Source organism: Paroedura picta, chromosome 4 (assembly GCF_049243985.1).
Source record: "Paroedura picta isolate Pp20150507F chromosome 4, Ppicta_v3.0, whole genome shotgun sequence".
NCBI classification, from domain to species: Eukaryota; Metazoa; Chordata; class Lepidosauria; order Squamata; family Gekkonidae; genus Paroedura; species Paroedura picta.
In genome coordinates this window covers 90,138,996-90,158,919 of record NC_135372.1, presented here as the reverse complement: position 1 = coordinate 90,158,919, position 19,924 = coordinate 90,138,996, and the positions used below count along the sequence as shown (strand labels likewise).

The 19,924-nt window shown below is 43.0% G+C and overlaps 1 protein-coding gene across 17 annotated transcripts in view; it reads left to right on the top strand.

Annotated features, from left to right (window-relative positions):
• Window positions 1-19,924, top strand: part of PTPRF (protein tyrosine phosphatase receptor type F) — a 613,096-nt gene that overhangs the window by 564,184 nt on the left and 28,988 nt on the right. For all 17 annotated transcript variants that reach the window (XM_077334070.1, XM_077334074.1, XM_077334071.1 and 14 more), the window contains 8 exons: window positions 301-418; window positions 3,969-4,547; window positions 4,981-5,078; window positions 10,245-10,498; window positions 10,923-11,013; window positions 12,995-13,207; window positions 15,001-15,152; window positions 17,876-17,991. In XM_077334070.1, coding sequence (XP_077190185.1) covers window positions 301-418; window positions 3,969-4,547; window positions 4,981-5,078; window positions 10,245-10,498; window positions 10,923-11,013; window positions 12,995-13,207; window positions 15,001-15,152; window positions 17,876-17,991 — 1,621 coding nt within the window. The remainder of the gene's footprint in view (window positions 1-300; window positions 419-3,968; window positions 4,548-4,980; window positions 5,079-10,244; window positions 10,499-10,922; window positions 11,014-12,994; window positions 13,208-15,000; window positions 15,153-17,875; window positions 17,992-19,924) is intronic.

Below are 19,924 nucleotides of genomic sequence, written 5' to 3'. Positions count from 1 at the left end.
CTAGACTTTCTCAAAGGAGCTGTTGTGCATTTGCCCCTGTTAAAAGGTACTTTCAGTTTTGCTCAGAGATGGTAAACACTGAGAAGTGGAGGACTTGAATTCAAAGTAGTCTCTGAAACAGTTGATACAACTTCAGAACCACAATTTTGTCCATGTATTTTTTTAATGGAATGAATTAATCAAAAATAGTATAGAGTCTGAAATGCTTCTGAACCTACCTCGTCTTGCATACACCTGACAGGGGAGACACCTTGTTCACAAAATGATATATCCAGAGCTAAAGGTTATTATTTCTCACAGGAAACGATCATAGGAGGTCTTTTACCTGAGACTACCTACTCTGTCACCATCGCAGCCTACACTACTAAAGGAGATGGGGCCCGCAGCAAGTCCAAACTGGTTACTACAACTGGAGCAGGTGAGTCATGTGTACAATGGCTTGATTTGTGGAAGCAGCAAAGGGCCTATGAGTTGGCAAAAATTTTAACCAATGGAATCAAAGATCTCTTTCTTTGATCTCATTCTTTATCATGCATATCATTTGCAGATGGTAGAGAAAGCAGGTGGGCTACAGTGTAAAGGGGAAAACCCTGAGAATCAGTAGGGTTAGACTAGGCCTAGATGACTCAGGTTCAAGTCTCTACTCAGCCGTAGATCTCATTGTATAACTCTGAAGAGGAACACTGATGAAATTTCCTTTCTCTAAAGATCATTTCACACTCTGTTTTCTTGGATGGAAAAATATTCCATGTAATCCCACATTATGTTCCTAACAGCCAGCCAGACATATCTGTACCCTCACAAGGAAAGCAGGAAAACAATGGCCACTCTCAGTGGTTTATCCAAAGCACCTGGTATTCACAGCTACACTCCTAATATAGCTCTCATGGCTTTTGATAGGCTTATCTCCATGAAGTTGTATGATCCTTTCTAAAGCCATCTAAAGTAACCATTACTATGATGGTAGCAAATCCCTTAAGTGAAATTGTTGTCTTTTTCAAATCTACATAATTGGATGATACTAAATACTAGTGTTGTGACAAAGAGAGAAACAAATTAGCTTTATTAGTACATCATTATGGTAATTATGTATTGTCCTATATGGAAGATAGTCTCCTTGCATAGACATTGTAATGGGTGAATCTTTTGCTATTCTGCCAGCAGGCAAGAGAAGGGCAGTAGCAAACTCTGACATGCCTGAAGCACACCCTGCTTTCATTTTTGGTGATTCAGATGCCCCATTTGGTTACTTTTAAAAGCGAGAAGTTGCATGTAGTGGATAGGGTGTGAGGTAAGGATCTGGGTGACTAGGGGTCAAATCTTTATTCTGCCACAGAACCTTGCTGGCCAAAGAAGCATGAAACTGGGGTCACTGTGGGTGGGTAGGTAGTTCCTGCATTGTGCAGGGGGTTGGACTAGATGACCCTGGAGGTACTTTCCAACTATATGATTCTGTGGCATTGAGCTAGGCATACACACACACAGCCTCACGTATGTCACAGGTTGTTGTGAGGATAAAATGAAGGAGAGGAGAATAGTTTAAGATAAGTTGGGTACACTTTGAGAAAGGTGGGTTATAAATGAAGTAAGTATTGTTAAACAGCATAGTGTTTGAATTTCATCCGTAGACATGTGAAGAACAGGAAAAAATGTATGTAGAAAACACTCTGTCCTAACTCTGAGCACTTAACCAAAGGACAGAGGCAGTAATCAGAAAGGAAAAGAACCACTCCCCCCATGACAGAAAGAGATTCACATCAATCAATTTAAGAAGCAGAGGAATTTATCTAGGTCTACTCATCTTGTCTGGGATTTGGAACTGCAGTCTTCTCTTAACACAGCTTGCCAAACAGGACAATAACCATACTCCTGTAGAGCTCTCTCATGTTGTTTTAAAAGCTCCCTGGATTTTCAAAGTGTGTTAATGAAGATCTTGCATCTGGCTGGTTTCATACAGTATATAGGTTTGGATTTTGCTTAACCCCGGCAAACCTGCTGGATCAAATTATGGCCTACCTTATTTTGGTGTTTGCCAAATTCTAGCAGGACTGGTTCTCTGAGTCACCTCTCCTGGCAGCTAAAGTAGCCAAAAGATTGCCCAGGAAAATCAGTGACTTGCCAGAGACTTGGTACAGGTATTTAGGGAATGTGTACTGCTTCTTCCCATGTGGAAGTAGCTGACTCAGTATAATCCTAATCTTGCATGTACTAATTGGGGTATTTAATCTGAGTAGACTGCAGATTAATTAGACAGTCGTATAGTTTTTCCATAAAAACTTGTTTCTGAGGCTTATCTTCCTGACTGACTTGTTGCTGCTGCCATTGAAGTTAACTGTGTGAGCTCCTTCTCTTTTTGTCCTCCTTTTTGTCATCTAACTTTCATCTTCCTTGCAATGATATATGCTCTGTTTTCTGTTCCTCTGCAACTTCCTGGCAAACTGGAGAAATGTGTTGGGACCTCCTTATCTTCATGGCAGTCACAAAATAGCTTCACCATCAAGTATATTCAGCCCACACCCACAGTGCCAGTTTGCTGTTATGAATTGACCCTTAGTACTATGATTCAGTGCAAAGGCGCTACAGTTCTTAGCCGATTCTGATTATACTATTGCTAGATTTACATGTTAGTCTCACCTGATTTGAGGCAAGACTGTGTCTCACTTATGGGTGGAACTGAAATATGAAACCATCCATTCTATACAGCAGGTGATAAGCTACAAAGGGAGCAGCCCTTAATTTGTGCTACACACATAAGATTTGGAATCCTGTTGCTGCTTAGCCATCGCATCAGCATTCTTAGCAGGAATCAGTTCGTCAGCTCAAACACAGCACATTTTGATTGCAAACAGCATGGCACGCTCTCTCAACAGCTTGCACAGGTGGTGAAATTATAAAGATTGCCACAGAAATTGCCTGCATCAAACTAACTGAGATTCCGGATCTGAGCCTGAGCATCTCTGCAGCACCTTATGATTGGGAACAAATTTCTCTGTGGCCTGTCACCTTCTTCATCATTGGCCAAATGGCTAAAGCTAGCTTTATCTGCAGCCCTTTCAGGAAAAGCCAAGGCTGAAGGAGTGGTGGGGTAAATACACAGACAGGAGAGACAGCTCGAAGGACGTTTGGAAGGTAGTTTGCAACAGGGTGTTGGTTTTTACTGCACTGGTGGGAATTACTGGGTTTGGGTTTGTTTACTAAAGATTCAGAGGAGCTAACAGCTTATTGCTTATTTCATTCACTTCGGGGTTTGGTTCCTTCTCAGCTTCTGTCTACAAATTCTGTCATTCTGTTCCCACAAGATGTCTGCAGAGTCTTGTCATCAGACATGGACTGTCAGTCACAACTTCCTGAAAATTTATCTTCATCTTTTGTTACTCTCAGTCTTATACGCATCTTGCTTCTACCACAGGATTTTCAGCAAAAATGTCCAAATGCCATAATGAGATACAGCAAGTTCTGCAGCCAGAACTGTATTAATTAAGCCATGCAGACATTGTCTTTTTCTCTGTGGAATTTAGAATCTTTATGCAAGATTTCACTGTTTATATATAAGGAGCTAGAAATGAAAAAGGGCCAAATTCATTATATTCAATAATGCTAATATTTCTTCCCAAAACAAAAAAAAATCATGCTTCAGATAGCAGGTAGTGGATTTGGATTCTGCCCGTGTAAAAGCAACCTCTTTTTCTGTAAAAAAAATTAGCATGTTAGAGAGAAAGAGTATAGTCAGCATTCTCTACTGTATCCTATTTCTATGTATGTTGAGAATATTAACTGTAGGGGACCACTTAAACCAAGGCTCTGCCATCTGCGGTATGAAGCTGTACAGTGCAGGATGTGTTGTACCACCTGACATTTCCCAGTGTGTTTAGCTCTCACGCTGCCTGGGTTAATGACTCCCATAGTCAAAACGCCAGAGCTTGCTTTCTCTCCGATCCACAGCATATCACCCTGTTTCTGTCCCAAAGTCCCAGGCAAGCCTACCATGATGATCAGCACCACATCCATGAATACAGCCCTGATCAATTGGCACCCCCCCAAAGAGATGGTTGGAGAGCTCCTAGGCTATGTGCTACGGTACAAACGTGCTGATGAGGAAGAGATGAAAGTCATTCCCTTTGAGAAGAGTGACGATCACTACACCGTGACCAATCTGTACAAGGGTGCTACCTACATCTTCAAGTTGGCTGCCAAGAATAGAGCTGGTGCTGGGGAAGAATATGAGAGGGAAATCACCACACCAGAGGAGGTGCCAAGTGGATTTCCCCAGAACTTGCGTGTGGTGGGACTGACCACCACTACAACTAAAGTGACTTGGAAGCCTCCACTTGTGGCTGAGAGAAATGGAAAAATTACGAACTATACTGTTGTGTACAGGGACATTAACAGTCAACAGAATATGACCAATGTTACCAAGGAGATGAGCATCATTCTGACCAACCTCAAACCTGACACAACTTATGACATCAAAGTTAGAGCCCACAATAGCAAAGGATCCGGGCCCCTCAGCCCCAGCATTCAGTCTAGGACAATGCCGGTGGAACAAGGTAAGTTCCTCTAGCTATGATTAGATAGTCTGGAAAGTGGGTCAGAGATGGCCTGGTGAGACTTCTTACTGGGTATATAATGTTGAGGAAAGGTTGCATAGTTGCCTTGTTTTCTTCTACATGTGAGATGCCTGGCACATTGACATGAACTTTGCTTCTTTGAAGAATCAGTACCTTGTGTTTGTGATGAAGGGCCCAAGGGGAAAATTAAAGGTGATAGTTCAGTCTTAATCTCTCTTCTTTGTAACCAAAGTAGGTATTGCAGCTGAGGGAATGGCTGAAAAGCTGAGGATGGCTCCTCATATGAAAGGGCTGATTGTATATAACCTAAATCATCACTCTGCTGCTACTAAGAAGGGTGAAATGTCAGGGATTTTACTGGTCCTTGTTTTCCCCCATGGAGACCATTCAAAATAACTGTTTCTAATTTCAGTGTTTGCAAAGAACTTCCGTGTCAGTGCTGTGATGAAAACATCAGTGCTACTGAGCTGGGAGGTGCCAGAGTCTTACAAATCCCCAGTCCTTTTCCAGGTAAGGGGGTGTTGCTGTCCTATTTACAGATCTTATTTAAGTTTATTAATAACTACATTTAATCAACGTTGATTGTAAATAATAGGAAAAGAGCCAATTTCAAGGGGCCATCAAATAAGGAGTGTTGTCACCAGCCGACTTTTTGTTTAAAGAATCCCCTAGTTTTAGAGCAACTCTGAAAATATACCAGAAGTTTAAGTTCAAAATCTAAAAAAAATTAGAAATCTCAAAGACCATTGGCTCCTTTAAGACCAACAAAGTTTTATTAATTGTATGCATACAAAAGCTCATATCACTGGCCTCTACATTTGTTCTGTTGCTTCAGACCAACACAGCAACCCACTTGGATCTAAAAATCTCAAAGTCTTTGTGGTACAATACTTTTCCTTTCTTTTGTCCATTCCTTGTAGTTTAGGTTAGCGATCCCCAACCTGTGGGCCGCGGACCACATGTGGTCCTTCGACTAATTGGAGGTGGGCCCCGAAGGTCACCTTCTCCCCCCCCCCCCGGCCCTTTACAACACACTTCAGGTGTCATTGTCTCCCATCACTCCCAGATGGGACTATCTCGTTGCAGAGAAACAAACTCAGGGTTCCCATTGATTTGTCATTGTCATGAGTTAAAATTTCCATGAAAATAAAATGTTCCTTATGTTCATTCTTGTGGCGTGTCTGTATCTTATTTTGAAGGGATGTTTAAACATTACCATAGCGATCAGAGAGCGTTAGGGCAGTGGTTGAGTGTAGAGGAGTAAACTACCCCCACACACACACTGGGCCTCAGTAAAAGGCGTTGAGTGGTCCCCGGTGATAAAAAGGTTGGGGACCACTGGTTTAGGTAACCATAGTAGGTATGGGCATGCTGCAAAAATGTAATAAATAAACAAACAATAAATTTGCTGTTTGGTTCGTGATTCGTGGCTGAACCACAAAACCATACAAACCAAGTTCACAAACTGACCTGGTTCATATTGGTTTGTGAGTCATTTAAAGTTTCAACAGCTGTTCTCTGTTTTCAGTGGCTTTTCGTGGAGAGCATGTTTTTAAATGGTACCCAGACATGCACAAACTGCACCAACATTCACGGACGTTCATGCTGGTGGCAAACCATGAACCGGCCAAAATTTGTGACGGACTTTAGTTTGTCAAGTAGTTCGTGCCTATCCCTAAAATTATAATATGATAAATCAGCATTTAGTCCATCTTCTGGTGTCCAAATCTGTGAATTCTCAAACATATTGGTTCTTTAGTTGATGCCAAAAAATACCAAGGTTCTTTTAAATTTTGCTACACGGGATCTGCATTTTTTGTGAGCATCTACCTCATGGCAGCACGCTGATTCTGTGAGTCAGATAGGTGCAGTAGCTTCTATCCATACGGTTAGGTCATTTAAGTATTATCATAATTGCATGGGGAAGGTTCCCATGCAGCTAAGGTGACTTTTAAAGAGTTCCTTAAATCAAGCTGCAAGTAGGAAACAGAATCATTGAATTGCCAGGAAATCCTCTTAAGCCTTCATGCTGACCATGAAGTACTTCAGTCCTAGTTACCATTAAGGTAAAGGCAAGAGGCCTTTATGCCACAATAAGTCACGATAGTATGTAGCTGTGCTTACCGTTCCTTGCTTCATTGTACTGTAGACACAGGTAAGCACTCTTGGCAGTTAACAGTGTGAGGGGGAATTTGATGGTAATTAGTTTGTTGGCTCTTTCCTTGTCCTAGATAGTCAGACATCGAATGAATCATCAAGACTGGTGCATGGCTTCAGCAGCACAAGGTCTGATATGACTGCCACATTTGAGGCTGCTGACATGAGCAGAGAGTTGACAGCAGTTACTGCTGGGGGCTGGCCAGGATGAGGCACAGGAGCAGATGGCATGTGTGACTTGCTAGCCATGCAAAGGGTGTAAATGAGCTTTCTTCTTCCTGTTGACAATCTAGATGTCCAAGCCATTCACAAACAGCAACAGAATGAGTAGCAGGCTCAGTGGCAGCTGTGATCTTCAGAAAAAGGAACTTTACAAACAGGGCCCTTCCTTTCCACCCCTTGCAACTTCACCCCACCTCCCCAGCTGCTTAATTCAAGCATACAGAATGCCAGGCCAAGCCTAATAATCTAACAGCACCACTGATAAATCTCCATGGGAACAATTAGCATTATCTACACTTGATAAACAGTCTCACACTAAATCTACATCCCAAAGGGTGTCATCTTTCTCTTTAGCAGATTTAATTAAAGCAGATATTGTTCTGATTTGTGAATATGGAGGTGCAGGCTAAATCTCATGGTATTTATACTGGGGTTGAACTGAGACCTATGAAAATTCCTTGCTAAAAATCAATAATGAGGCTTTCAGTTCTCCTTAGGGAACAGTCACTGCTTCATCTGGTCCAGGAGATAAACTCCTTGCAAAGAAATGGCTGGTCTGTGCAATGAGTGAGTGGTGATGTTATGGTGAGATTTCTGTCGGAGTCACAACTTCACACTGTCTCTGATCATAAAAGGCTGATTTCCTGTCCGTTTGTGATGGTTAAAAAGTGTGTTCTTTGCTGGTGACGGGGGTGGGGTGGGGGAGCAGATTGAAAGTGATCTTTAGACATTTTCAAGAGTGAATATTCTTGGATTGCTAGCCTTGGCCTCCATACTAATGGTCCTAGACCTTGGTTGGTTTTCACGTAACAGATTTATCTTCCAGATTGGTTTTGGCTGCTCTGATGCACTAGGTGTAGCTCAGCTCAGATCTTAGTAAGTGATGCAAAGTCTCTAGGCAAGCCTCATCTCTCTCTTCCTCCCCCCCCCCTTCTAGGCAGGTGCCATGAGGCTGTACCAGCCAAGGAAGGAGGGGAGCTCCGGTCTCCCTAGATTTGCAAAATAAGTTGCCTTTATTTTATTTTATTTCTTATATTTATATACCACCCTCCCTAGAAAGCTATGAAACAACAAAAGGAAGGCAGAACCAACTATTGCTTCTGAACTGTGGCTAGAATTTAACATTTTGCATTTAGAACTTAGGGCCCAACTACATGTAATGTTTTATAACAAGATGGTTTCCCAGATGCAACTCTCTTTCCCTGCAGCCACTCAGCAGCTACAGAGGATGGCACTTTAAACCCCCACTGGTGCTCAATTCTGCTTGAAAGTGATAGGAACCCAGATCTGACTCACTAGAAAATGTGTAATTTGGCCCCAGGACAGAAAGCAGCATGGTATAGCCTCCCATCCATTGCTGACTAGGGCCAACCTTGCTTAGTTTCCTGAAGAAACAGCTTCAGAATATGGGCTAGATGGGGTCATATTCCTACTGAGCTCCCCCCCCCCCGACTCTGTCCTTCCCTGAGTCCATCCCAGATCTCCAGGAATCTCTTAACCCAGGCTTAGCAACCCTTCCCCAAAAGTCTCTGGGAGACTGGGAAAGCCTTCGCCTGCTTGCTCCTGGCCATGGAATTGCTTGCTTCTCCCCCTCTCCCTTTCTCTCGCCCTCTCTCCTTCCCTGTCTGTCTTTCTCCCCAATGAGACCCAAAGTGGCTTTTATGAATGACTTTAACAAAGAACTTTTTCTGGACTAAAATATGACTGCTGCACAACAACAAAAAAGAAATGTAGAGATTATAGTGTGTTTTGAATTTGCAGTACACCTAACACCAGGACAGAAGTGTGTGTTTGACTGGGGGGGGGGGGTTACTAGGGATGTGGCCTGGGAGCCAAGGGGGTGACAGCCCCCAAAACTTTGGGAACCACTGATGTAGTCCAGTCTCACCAGATCTTGGAAGCAGGGCTGGTACATGAAAGGGAGACCTCCACGGAAGACTCTACAGAGTAAGGCAATGGCAAACCTCCTCTGCTTCTCACTTGTCTTAAAAGCCCCTTGTAAGGGTTGCCGTAAGTTGGCAACTTGACAGCAGTCATGAGACAAAGAGTTTGGCCCCCAGGTATGTCTTTTCACAGGCACTGGAAACTTAACTTTTGAACTAGCCATAAATGAAGTGCAATGAGTTTATATATACTCATTATTATTAAGTTATTATTAATAACTTACAATTATTAGATGTAGTGACAAAGAGAGAATTCATTATTATTGAGGGAAGAAATAGCATAGATGCACCTTAACAATTAAGCATGGAGAAAAGTAATCACAATTTTAAAAACAATTATTAATTTCAAAGTCAAATTTAATTCTTCACAACCTGCAATGAATCCCCATGTTAGGGATTCTCACGTGGAGCTGAAGCTCCATCTCACTTGAGTATACTTCATGGGCTTGGTAAGAACCATGAGAACATCAGTTTGTCAATGAGCTTTCTTCTTGTAGATTTTGTCAGTAAAAATTGAGGATTCCAAAAGTTTGGCAGGACATTATCCAAATTACCAGTCTGCTGTCCTTATAAGTGTAAAAGCATAGCAGCACTGTTTGATTGATTGACTGATTTCTGAGGCTCAGGGCAGTTTACACAATTTAAAACACAATACAATTATAATAAATCTAAAAATTATAATTCATACTTATCCATTTGAAACACAGTTCACCTTTAGCCAAGACAATGTTGGGTTGGTGTGCAGATTATGCACACCCTACCTGATTGTGTAGCGAGTAGGCACTCCCTCACTGAGGGCCAATCAAAGGTCATCATTGCCCCCATCCTTCTCCTCCTTACTGCTGCTTCCAGCCACTTGGGAGGAGGAAGATCCAGCAACAAAGATACCCATTATGCACAGGCCGTACTGCCCGCGTTGGCGGCAGCAGCACTTCGGGGAAAATCCCCGATAACGCTCGCTGCCGCTGCCAACGCAGGTGCTATAAATTGCTGTAAACCGGGATACATTCCTCTGCCTGGCTCCTTCATTATCCTCCTGGGAATGCCAAGAGCCAACATTTCCTGCATAAGGTTGTGCCGGTCTCATGGAGTTGCACTCTCAGGCTCTGCTTCAAGAGTTAGATCTGAAGGTTGGAGCTGCTGAATATCTTAATATTAATCTGTTTGGGGTTGGAGAGTACATCAAATGTTTACATTCATACTTATGAACAAATTTGGTGCCTCTTGCAGTGAGAGGACTGGAAAAAAGTTTCTCAAGTCCAGAAGAGAAGTTTTGGAATGGGACAATTTAGCCCCTTTGTAAGAAGAAGTTAACTACTTTGGACTACGGGTAATATATTTCCTTTTTTTTCAGATTCTGTACAATGGCCAGACAGTAGAAGTGGATGGACTCTCCATGAAGAGGCTGATTAATGATCTTCAGCCAGACACAAATTACTCTTTTGTGCTCACAAACCGTGGAAGCAGCGCAGGAGGGCTGCAGCACCGGGTCTTCATCCGGACAGCACCTGATGTCCTGCAGAGCAAGCCTGTTGCTATGCACAAATATATCAGTAATGGGCAGTTCACACTCACACTCCCCAAAGTACAGACTTCTGTACCTGTCAGGTACATTCTCCCCACTTCTGTGATTCTCCTGACTGGCCTTTATTGTGTTCTGCCAGTGGAGAACAGCTAGATGAGCTACTTGTATCTCTTATGGTTTTCTGTTTGGTGGGGGGTGGTCTTCATCATAGGTCCTTGCCTATTTTCTTACATCGTTGAAGAGGATGGTATCATGAAAATTGTGTCATTGTTCAGACCTATGCTAGATGGGAGCTCACATTCAAAGTAAGGCAGAGTAAGGCAAAAACCGCAGTATATAAATATAATAGGAGGAGGGCAGTATATAAATATAATATAATAAAATAAATAAATAAATGCATCTCAGCAAGAGGTTTTTTGAAAACAGGAAACTGCTTGTTGAGACTGATCAAGGGAGTCTTACTTTGTCTGTTGCTTGACTCACTTCTTGTCTCCTTATGCTCCCCAGGTGGTACTACATTGTGGTTGTGCCAATAGACCATTCAAGCAACATCCTTACCTCAAGGTGGAGGAACCCAGATGGAATGGAACTGGACCAGGTAGGAGGAAGAAGAAACCTACTCATGTCAGCACATTTTTCCATCTATTTTGAGGAGAACAGTCATTCAAGAAACAGGCCCCCACACGTACGAAGACTATAGGATGCAATGTTAGGCAGTCTGCATTAGACTACTTCCCTGCGTTGGACTACTGAGCTTAGCCGTCCCATCCAGGAAACTCCATGGCCCTCAGATCTGTGATCTCCCTAAAAGCTGTGTGCAATCTTTCCAGCATATTTAACCCTGGAGTGGTCATTAGAGTCTGATTCTGAGGGTATGGTGCATCTACGGGGCATGTTCCCAGTACCTTTTTCCTATAAAGTCTTGTTATGCAACATGACTACAAAGCAAATATTCGAAATTGTTTTTTTGGAATCATAAATGCAGTGTTGCGCGGGTTTCCTCTGAATAGTGAATTAGAGAACTGGTCCAAAGGGAAGCAGACAGGAGCCCCACTCTGAGGTCACTCTCCCCACATGGAACAAAGGTGTGACTCAGTACAGCTTTTGTCTTTCTTTTTTTTTTTTTTTAATAATAATTTTATTGTTTATTATTATATAAAGCATTTACAGAAAAGTTGTAAAGAAAAAGCGACCAGTTGATATGGTTTGCCATCTCTTTTAATATAGATATTTAGTTCTCATCACATATTATTCCTAGTCTAGAAGTTTTTACCATTTTTCTTAGCCAAGTGATTGTTAATACATATGAGATCTGTTATAGGAATACATTCTGTTATTATCTTAAATGATATTAGGTCAGTCTCCTTCATAAGTTGGCCCTAACCCAAGAATTACTACTGTTGTCTTGTTAATGCCTATAAAATATGGTTTGTCATCCTCTTAGCTTTTGTCTTTCTGATGTTCCATGTCTGCCATGCTATGCTTCTGTAGGAAATTTATTTCATGACTTCATTTGAAATTAGAGCATGGTCAGAATCTAGCATTCATTTTTATTCATTAGAAAAATAACTTTAAACATCTGATAGTCTTTCTGAAAAGTATAATTACATTTTTGTGTGTTTATATCCTTTGGGGGGAAGCAGTGGTGTGTCCACTGCTGAAGAAACCATCACTTGATCCAACTATCGGCCAGTCTCTCTGTGATTTGCACAAATCTTACTGCAGAATAATTAGGGAGGTTAGGGGGAAGTTCCTGACAGTCTCAAGCTATCACTTGTATTAGTACAGACTGTGGCAGCCAGTGGTTGGTGGAAATCAAAACCTGCTGCACCCTTACTTGTCTTTGACAATTCAAATTCCTGGGTATCGAAAGGTACATACATGGATTGCCAAGGTCAGGACTTTAGTTGTGTTCTTAAAGCTGTCTTGGAGACTTACATGGCTATTTCTGATCCATTCTCCAAGAGTCAATACATTTTTAAACATTTTTGTGGCAATGCTGAAGGCTACAAGCTTTATGTATAATGGCTTGTATCCTATGAGGTATGTAAGAAGACTAGAACTCATGGAGTGGGACTATCCTGCTTCCTCTGCCCACCAAGCTCCTGAAGTTTTGTTTATGGCAGTTAGGAGAAGAGCAAAGGAGGCAACACATGGTTCATCAAAGGGAGAACAAAATTAGCAGAAATCACCTCCTCCCTCCAACAATGAATCTCCCCTTCCATTGTTTGAAACAGATGGTAGGATGATGGCCAATATTTTCTGCCATTTTTATAAATCATAGCCCAAACATGTTTACAATTAAAAAAAATGTTTTGAGGCACTTCTTTTGTTCTCCTTTTCCTTTCTGAGCAGAACCAATCCAAAGTATTTTCTTCTTCCTGTCTACTTCCCATGCTGATATGAGAGGCAATTTGAGGTTGTGCAGCGCTGGAGAAATTCTTGGGGTGTTGGTTAGATCTTGGCCTTCCTGAGCTTTTTCACTTTGTTACAGTTTTTACTGGTGGGAATATACTGTCACCTGGCCTCTTTGGCATGTGCCACAGCCCTTTCTCACGTGTCCTTTCTTTCACCACCAGTTACTTGAAGCCCTAAGCGATGGAATCCCAGACAAGCGCCGGCGTCGGCAGACAGAACATCTCAAGCCCTACATTGCTGCCCAAGTGGATGTTCTGCCTGAGACTTTCATCTTGGGGGATGAGAAGATCTATAAAGGCTTCTACAATAAGCCACTTTCAGAAGACCTGAGCTACCGATGTTTTGTGCTAGCTTCACTAGAGGATGGAGATACTGTAAGGACTGTCAGTGGGCAGAATTTTATTTTCTAGCTGCAAGGGCTGTTTCAGAGATGGCATTCGTACCACAGGATGTGGAAATCTGATTTGCAGAGCCAAGCCAACAAAGTGCATTTTTATCAAAACTAGGAGTCTCTCTTTGCTCCCCTCTGTCTTTTCTCTTTTTTCTCCCCATATCTCCTTTGCCAGGGTCTGTGAATATGTAGGCATCTGGCAGGACAGAAAAAGAAAGAAGGATCTGCTTCTCACTCTTTGCCATTCTAGCTACCCTCAGTTTGGCCTCTGGTACAAGCAAGTACAAATGAGGGGGCAAAAAGGGAGAGTGTCAAAGCTATTAGAAATGTGTAAGTAATGTCCAGCCATAATGAAGACACTCTGGCCCTTCTGCTCTGTCCCATACCGTGGCTCATGCTTTCAGCCTCATTTACTTGTAATGGCTCATTAGAGCTGGTCAAACGCTTCATTACTCATCCAGTCCAAGCGCTTGTGCGGCAGACGTGCAGCCAGGGGACAGGAGACCTCAGACTGGCCAGCATGGGAGGGTGCTCTTATACCACAAAATTGGGCATTGCAGAGACAAAAAAATGAATTTATACCAGAATGCCATTGCTATGCCTGTGTTTAGCTGAGCAAATTCTGCACGCACCATGTTTGGTTTTTTGATGGATCTCTAACTGCAGAGTAAATAATCCCCATTGTCCACACAAAGCACTTCTGGGTCCTCCCTTGATCCAGACAGTGAACATCAGCGTGATGCTCAGCTCAAGTTACCATGTCCTCTCCCTAAGCTGGAGCTTCTGTCTCCTCTAGCTTGCTGGTGGGCTTGATTGGGAAAAGCAATGAAGTCCTTCTACAGAGCCATGTAAATGCCCCTCTCTTCCCAGGCAAGTGCCACAGATAAGTCTTGAGGCATATAATCAGTGTTTTGCTCAGATGAGTTTTCCCCCTAACCCTAAATCTGCAGCATTACTCAGGAGTGTGGAAAATGTGGTCCATAGTCTCATTCATTATGACTACATATTAAAGCCCTGAATGTACTTCCTGCAGGGTCAATAGACTAATATGTACTATCTGATTATTATGTAAAAATGCCTAAAATCACTGTTTAAAACCTCAGCATCCAAACCGTTAGACATCAGATCAGCAGAAAGAAAATAGAAATAGCAGAAATAGTTCCTTAACATAACACACCTGGAGACTGAGACAGCTAATTTTGCATACAAGTGCCAGACTGTTCCTGCTCTTCCAATTGTCAGTCCTTTGCTTGCAATAAAAACCTTGGTATGTGAGGAGCGCCATGTTAAAATCTGTTGTTTTCAGGGCTCAGACAGTCTCCTCAAGGGTAACCCTGAGTTTTTCTGCAGTTTAATGTGCAATATTTTGTCCAGCCAGGTGTTCCATGACATATCACACCCTGGGGCAATGTGTTTATGCCAGCATAATAGGTATTATAAACCCCTCAGTCACTGCCTACCAGACCTGGTGCTCTATTGGCTGCAACTCCAAAGCTTGTAATTTGGCTCTTCAGGCTTCTCAAACTGGCAGCTTGTCCTCAACTGGACCATACTGTTCTGGCATTCAGGGGGAGACCACTTCCTGATCACTGTGGTCTGCTGTTCCACTACCAAGGGAAGGAGGCTGGCTCTTCTTGCATCTGTTAATTCCTTATTACAGCCTAAAAACAGCAGATGAACAGTGGATGGGGGTGGGTGGCGTGGAAATGATGCAAAGTTCTTGACAAATAATCTTTGGTGTTAAAATGTATACGCTCTTTCTTTCTGGCTCTCTAGAAGAAGTATGCAGCCAGTCCATTTTCAGATGAGATTGTGATGGAGGTGTCAGCAAAACAGCAGGATGAGCCAGAGATGCTGTGGGTGATGGGGCCTGTCCTGGCAGTCATCTTAATCATCATCATTGTTATTGCTATCCTGCTCTTCAAAAGGTGAGTGACAGTCCAACAGCATGCAGTGTGATCTATGGCATCGCTCTGTACCAGCTTCAAGGGCATGGTCTCCTGTACAGCAAGTACACTGATCATGTTTGACCTGGGGGCATCCTTCAGTATAAAAGGTACAATAAATGGCCAACCCAAGGGTACAATCCCATGCATTCTGCTGTGTTCTCCTTAAGGTGCAAAAACAGTCTTCAGAAGGGGAAAGCCTCTTCAGATAGAGGAAGGTGGGGGTATGAGATAACCTTCCCTAGGCTCTGAATGAATTAGGGAAGGCACTAGCGAACCACCCCATAGTGAGTCTGCCATGAAAACACTAGAGGGTGTCACCCCAAGGGTCAGACATGACCCGGTGCTAGCACAGGGGATACCTTTACCTTTACCTTTTAGGCTCTGAATTTCCCTTTGTATTGGGACAACATATCCTGGGAGTAAACTGGAGCTCTTGCAAGCACCAGGAAGCATAGCTATTCATTGTGTTACCTCTAAAGATTGAAGAGGTCTGTTTAACAGTACTAGTTCGTTTTTATCAGTTCTTATGGCTTGGGTTATGTCAGAGACTTTGACCAGGCAGTTCCTGCCGCACCTGAGTTTATTTCAAGGGGCAATCCAGTGCTTTTCCCAGGGGGCTAGACTAGTTAGCTCCATGAGTGGGCTTTCCATCTGATAACAGGTACTTTTGCTCCAGAGATTTGCTCACAACATGGTCATACAGCCTCTGAACCTTGTTCTGGGGTATGGATGTCCAGTGTGAGCTGCCAGGGGCATTTGAACAAGCAAGAGCTGCTCATTAGGTTACAAAGAGTGCTAACTCTTTTCCAGCTCAGCTCTGGGCTGGCTGCCATTATTTTTTCTGGCTAATATGCATGGCGCCAGGAGGGGAGGTGACTTTGGGCTTTTGCATGCATAATTAGTTCTTTTATGTAACACTGGTCTCCTCTTTTCTTCTGTTTCTGGTGCCCCTGGATCTAGCAAACAAGAAAGGTAGAAATCTTCTTTCTCTCTTCATTTTGTCTCTTTCAAATTCACAGTTTTCTTATGTTGGGAGCAGTAAATGTATGCCTTGCTGCCCAGACCAGCATGTTTCTGGGTTCAGTCATGCTTGCCTTCCCAATTGTGTTATCTCTATTTAGTCTTTCAGATAGATTTATAGAGAACTTCACAATTAAAGTGTGGCTAAATTTCTTTGAATTTTAGGCTCGCTCTGTCTCCTGGAGCAAGTGAGGGTATTTATTTTAGATTTCCCATGAGTGACATTGCCATAAACTGTCTCACATCTGTGTTTAATTAACATGGTCCCTAAGTTGTTTTGGTTTGGCCATGCTTTTCAGTGTAGGCCTTTTGACTTGTGTTATGCAAATTTCTCTCACTGGTTGTTTGCTCTGGTGTCAAACAGATTGTTGATGAATCAGAAAAAATTGTGTTATTCCTTAGTGTCAGGGACTTCCTGCAGCTTCTTTTGCTGCTGTGCTGCCTGCTTGTATCATGGGCACTTCAGAAAATGATTTCAATCCTTATATAGGATTCCTATTTTATATGCTAGGCAAGCTGGGAAAGTAAGATGTCATAGACATGTAGACACAACTGAACAGGTGTATAAAACAGGACTTATCCTTTCACAATATATTTAGGCACTGAAAATTCACTGTCTGCATGGCATCTGCTTAAACTCCTGATGTCTGCTAGCAGTGCCAAATTGATGTTAATTTCCCTGGCATGCAACTTTTTTGGTAGAAGAAAACCAATCTAGAAACAGATTTGTGCCATCTAGCAAATTATTATATTTTGAGGGTACTGTCAACAGTGCTTCCATGTTACCATCTCTGTTTTGGTTTATTTTATCTACAGAATTTGTAATCCCACCTTTGTACCCTTATGAAGGCCATCAAGTGGACTAACCATTAAAATCAATCTCTCCCAAACACACATGATTAAAACAATTAAAAACAGAGTTAAAATACAAAAAACACTGAGTAGGAAGGAGTGCCAGAGGGACTTCATTGCTACAGAAGAGATGGAAACACACCCACCTTTGTTGAACTGCCTGCAGAACAGTGCCCCCTGGTATCTTGATGAGGCATTGCAGTTTCCTTCAGCAATCAAAGACACCCCCAACCCATACATGCTTAGTCACTCTTGACTGCACACTTGCAGTTCAGTACTATGATGAGCTAAACAGTGCCACCATGTGGGGATATTTTATTCCCTTCAAGCCAGTAAACATCGCCGATAACTCTTCTTGCCATCCAAAAATTTCCTGTAAAGGTCTCCAATTTAATTACAAGACAGGTTCATCTCTGCTTAGCTAGTGAAATCTACCAGGATAAGAGCCTGGGGTGGCACAGCTGAAGGCATAAATATAGCATGAAGAGACAACAGTGTATTTTATTGTTCCATTAACTCACGCCTGGGGGGCCTTCAGCCATTCAAGACAAGTATTAATGGACCAATAAAACTCACCCTGAAGAGCCCTTACTCTATTATATTACAACTTTTCACATTTTAAATAATTTTAAATACTTGGCAAAATCTAAATATATTCTTCTACCACAGGAAAAATCCCATAATAAATTATCTTGCGCAGAAAAAGAAGGGGGGGGGCAATTGGGTAGAGGTTATGAGTTCTCCATGCTGCTTGGTATACCTAGTTATTGAGTCTGCCATATGGGCCATGCCTAGATTCTCCTTGTAAGCTACGCTGTCTCTTCCTCAAGGAAAAGGGCCAATTCTCCTTCTGCCAAGGATGAACATTCCATCGGCCTGAAGGACTCCTTGCTGGCCCATTCATCCGACCCTGTTGAAATGAGACGGCTCAATTACCAAACACCAGGTAGGAGTTAACTGTTCTGTATCCCATCTCTGCTGAGCTCTGTGCCTTTCTTGCTGATAGACCTATATGACTAAGAAGTTCTCCGTCCACCTTCTCTCGGAATGTGTGCATTTCACCCAGTTAGACTCCTTGGCCAGTGGCTCACCACAATGTGCATGTGTACAGCTGATGATGGCCACCAACAGAATCAGGATGCAGGGCTTGCTGCTTGCTCCAAGGCCGGGCCATGTGTGTGACATGAATGAGGGGCATATGAGGAACTTTCTCTAATAAGGCTGGGCAGGATTTATATTCTATTCCAAAGTTGAGATTTGGTTTTGACCCAGGATCTGCTCTAGATTTTATCCAGATTAGCCAGCACTTACATGTGGATGGATCCCACTGTTAAAGAGCTGTGTGGGTAGATTCTGTCCCAACAGGTTGGTTTGTTGCTTGGTGTGACTTAGCCCCTACAGTGTAGCTTTTATGGCTTGTTACAGTTACAACGGATGCTGCTGCCTGTGTCAGCAGAGCATTGGCTGCTTGGACTGGCTCCTCTCTGGAAGTGCCAGAGAATCCTCATTGCAAACAAGATTAGGATTGCATTGTCCATTGGTAGACCTGTATTGGGAGTGCTGTATTCTCCCATGTTAATCCAAAGAGTTTGCTGTTCTACCTTCCAAGATAGCCTTTAGACAACTATGGGTTTCAGATGCAGCCTGTATTCCTTTCCTTCCATACTGTTTGCTCTGCTAGCAGTAGACTCTGGGAGAAAAAAACAGTTCTAGGTGGGAACAGTCCATAGCTGGGTCTCTCATTTCTGTAGAAGGCCTGACTTGTCCATCCCACCATACCCTGAAAATAGGGCAGTGAACAGGACTAGGTAGCCATGGTTCTCTGTGAGGGGAAGTTTACATAAAGGGACTTGGTGATAGGATCTGGAGGTGGTCATGAGGACTCTCAAGGAGAGAAGCACAGCAGGGGACCTTGTGCGGGTGTAAGGCCTATTGTGCAGAGGGATCTTGGCAAAGAGAGGAAACAGAGAACTAGGGCCATTCCGCACCAGGATCTATGTTGCAAATTGGTTGCGGAAGGAAAAAACGCCATTTTAAATAATGGAATTCATCGTTATGCATACCTGCCTTTGTAGTGGAATCCAGTTGCATTTCTATCGTTTCCCACAGGTTTCCGGTCTCGGCAAAAATCGCTAGCCAGGAAGCGATATTGCCGAGCTTTGTCCCGCCCCTGGCCATCAAGCAGCCAATGGGCGGCCGTTATCATGCTCCCAAAAAGCCCCTTTCCCATTAAGGAAGGTTTTAAAAAAACGACACACACACATGTTGCAACGAATCTGCGTTGATTCGTTGCAACGTAGAAACCCATCTAGTTAGCAGGTGGTGTTTGAGCTGCCATTTCATCGTTGCCATGCTCCCCCCCAAGTGAAAAAAAATATTCCCCCCCACACCGCACGGGCGCGATTTTCGGCCAAAAATAGAGTGAAAAATAAAGGGAAAATAAACCAGCAAACGGGGCTGTGTGTTGCTTGATGCTTGGTGACTTAAAACAGCTCTGGGGAGGGACTGCAGCCAGGGAAGCCTCACTGGGTGAATGAAGGCTCGCCGGTGCATTGATCTCCTCTCACTCCGAGAAAAAAAAATGGCAATCGCTTCGCCGGAAGATCAGAGGAGAGAGCCAGGGGGAGGGACTTTGCAGAAACCGCAACAATGGTAACGCACAGAACTTTCCCGCTAGTGTTGCAGATTGGTTGCAAGAGTGTAGCACTTTCCGGAGGGTGAATCCACTTTTGGGGATTTCCCTGAAAGCGCTACAACGAAGCGCTTTTTGCGGATCAGTTTCAGGAGTGTTGCAGATTGTCAACGACGTTGTGCATAACAGCAAATCAGTAGCGATTTCAATTTGCAACCATTGTGCAATTTTGAACGAGTGCGGAATG